The sequence below is a fragment of the Mangifera indica genome, chromosome 6, assembly GCF_011075055.1.
Source record: "Mangifera indica cultivar Alphonso chromosome 6, CATAS_Mindica_2.1, whole genome shotgun sequence".
Lineage (NCBI taxonomy): Eukaryota > Viridiplantae > Streptophyta > Magnoliopsida > Sapindales > Anacardiaceae > Mangifera > Mangifera indica.
The window spans coordinates 13999347-14002234 of NC_058142.1; the positions used below are offsets into that span (position 1 = coordinate 13999347).

Genomic DNA, 2888 nt, shown 5'->3' on the forward strand with positions numbered 1-2888 from the left:
TGCTTTTGTAAATTATAAAATAATTTTGTAAATGCTTTTGTTTTATCCAAAATTTACTTACTCGATATTGATTTATAAATTTTTGTTTTTAGTAACCAAAATTGAATTTATCCAAACATTCTATTTTGATCCCATTTACCGTTTTTACTTTTGATTAGTTTTATTCCATTTTGTGATTAATTTCAGCATGTAATGAATCAGTAAATCGATAAATTGGCCCTTGATTTATTTACGTGATAACTGTACTCATAAAGTGTATACGAAACCAACATGCATCATATATTTAGTTACAATGTCCAATTTATCTCCAAATTTCAGGAGGTCTCATGTCATTGTTGCCATGTTTGCAATTCTAATATCGAACTTTTCTTCTATAAATATGACATCAAATAAACACTGGAAAAAGAGCAAGGCATTTTATTGATTATAGTTACGCCGAGGTACAAAGCAATAAATGAATTATTAAATAGCAAAAAACTACAAAACAAAGCTTTCATTAGCACCCCCAAGCTGAGTCCTGCAACATTACATTTTATTCCCAAGAATATTAGCCACTAGGACACTCTGGAACATAATACTCCAACTTCCAGGAGCCATCATTCTGTTGAACCATTCTTTTGTTCATCATAGGATTCCACCATTCAGGTGGTACACCAAATTCACTCTTCAAAAGATCTGCTCCTTTGTTCACGAGTGCAATATCACGTTTAACAATCAGTTCAAATTTACCACTCCCTTCTGACATCGTCCCTGCAATTCCATGCAGATAATTCTCTAAATTATGCAAAGCACCTATTTCCTCAGCATTATCAGCTTTTACGTACGTCGAATTAGTAGTGTCAAATTTTAGCTGCTTTCCCACTTTAAAGTAGAAAATAAAAGGCAATTTAGGAACTATGTCACTGATGTTTCTAATGTGCAAGAGATGAAGATTGCTGAGTTTGTTGAATGCAGTCTTGAAGCCTTTGTCTCCCACCTTGGGGCTTGCAAACACAAAAGCTGTGACCATGCATGCTTTATCCGCTCCCGTGGGCTTATTATATCCTCCCGAAACTATGTCTACTGCATTCAATGTCGCAAGTGCCGAACCCAAGCTATGACCTGTTATTGTTATACTAATTTCCTCGTCTTTGTATTTATCTACCAATTTCCTCACTGCACGCAGTACCTGTATGAGTAGTAATTAGTTTAAAAAAAGTATTCATTAGTGACTTGAAAAGCATGATGACCACATATTACCCCAAATTAAAACTATTAAGTAAATGCTTAATATTAAGATTAGGATTCTCTCATGATCTCAGCATTTATGGATACCTGATCTCTAGCACTGAATTTGCTGTACTGTGATTTTGGGTTTGACGATGTGTAGAGCGAATGAAATCCCTGGTGCACATGAGGGTGAGGATTGTGAGGAGTGTCCCCAAATAAGTTTGAAGCTGAAGTTAGAGGCCAATTGACATCCTTCAACCATTCGCCACTCAAAAGAGTTCCTCTCCAGGAAATGAGAATGTCTCTCCTTCCTAAAGCAGCCTTTCCTTCATCTGTGGCCACAGCAATGTAACCGATCCACGAAGATTGGTCCTTTACAATCCAATCAATACTGGAATCGATATCTGTCATTGCGTAGAGATAGTTGGTGATGGTATACTTAAAAGGATTTCCTTTCTCTAGGCCAACGTTGGAGAAGAGATCTTTGGGTGCGTATAGAGGAAATCCATACAACGGAGATGACTTGTCATGATTGAAGGAGTCGTAAACAGCTTGAACCCTCTCGCCATAGTGAATTATATATTGACGGAGATTGATGTGAAGAGGATCCAATAGACCTTCCCAGTCATTCTCACCGCTTAGTTGTTTCCAATTCTTTGTAATGTCACCCATCAAATACTCTTGCTTTTGTTTTGCGACTTGGAATCTGAAAAATCAATTAAGAATGTAGAAATGTTCGCACTCTTTCAAAGAGAAAGCTGATGGAGTAATGTGTTCTTTCAAAGAAAAGCCGGATGATATTTATAGACTTCAGTTAGTTGACAAAGAGTATATTGATCATTGACACATTCAAACAAATGGCGGGGGATAAATTACCTAGGAAATTGCTATAAAAATCTCTCTTTCAAAGAATTTTCGTGCCAAAATAATCAAATTTGGCGCTGCTGTTGACTCATGCACACGGAGATTCATTCTCCCAGGATATCAGACATAAGGAAGCAGTAATTAAAGACTTTTCCACGAATAAAATGAAACCGAATGAATTTTACATTAAACGTCTGATTAGTCATTTGTTTTATTTCTTCCGCATGTTTTCCTTTTAAGTTTATTTTTGAAGAAGTCCAAGTCATTTGTTTCTTTAGATCACTCATTGTCATTGACTTGTAGTTGTAAGCAACTCGGCTAATCACTCATTGGCATTGACTTGTAGTTGTAAGCAACTTGGCTTCGGAGAAGAACGTCAATACTTTTCCATAATACTGTTTGTTTTACAATTGAGCAATTCAAATTTGGAAATATGCAGCCATAAAATTACCAATGTGTGGAATATTCAATATAATCGACTTGGTTTTTGGCCAAATTTTCTTTTGTAGAAACCAAAAAAAAAAAATTGTACTCTTCTAAGCTTTGCTGCCCAAGAATGACTTTAATCTTTTACCAAAACCTAGCCGATCTTCTTTCCATTAAACAACTTTTGACTTGTGTCAAGGGGAAGGGTAGCAATGTGAGAAGTTTGCATTTTTGTAATGACAGCAGATGAGAGGGGATTGGGGTCCTTGGTTGTGATGTCAAAATAACGTAAATAGTATGTCTAGGATATGATGCACGTTGAGATCCTATGTTTTAATGGCATGAGTTAATGGTTGGCAATGTGAGTTATGATCTACACATTATCATGA

General features: G+C 36.0%; 1 protein-coding gene across 1 annotated transcript; it reads right to left on the reverse strand.

The window, feature by feature from the left end:
* Positions 1-390: 390 nt before the first annotated feature.
* On the reverse strand, positions 391-1964 carry LOC123219469 (phospholipase A1-IIgamma-like). The gene is made up of 2 exons (XM_044641454.1): positions 1315-1964; positions 391-1168 (listed from the first exon to the last, which is right to left on the reverse strand). Exons 1-2 carry the CDS (start codon positions 1879-1881, stop codon positions 548-550), a joined length of 1188 nt encoding a protein of 395 aa, XP_044497389.1. The 5' UTR covers positions 1882-1964; the 3' UTR covers positions 391-547.
* Between the last annotated feature and the right edge of the window lie 924 nt (positions 1965-2888).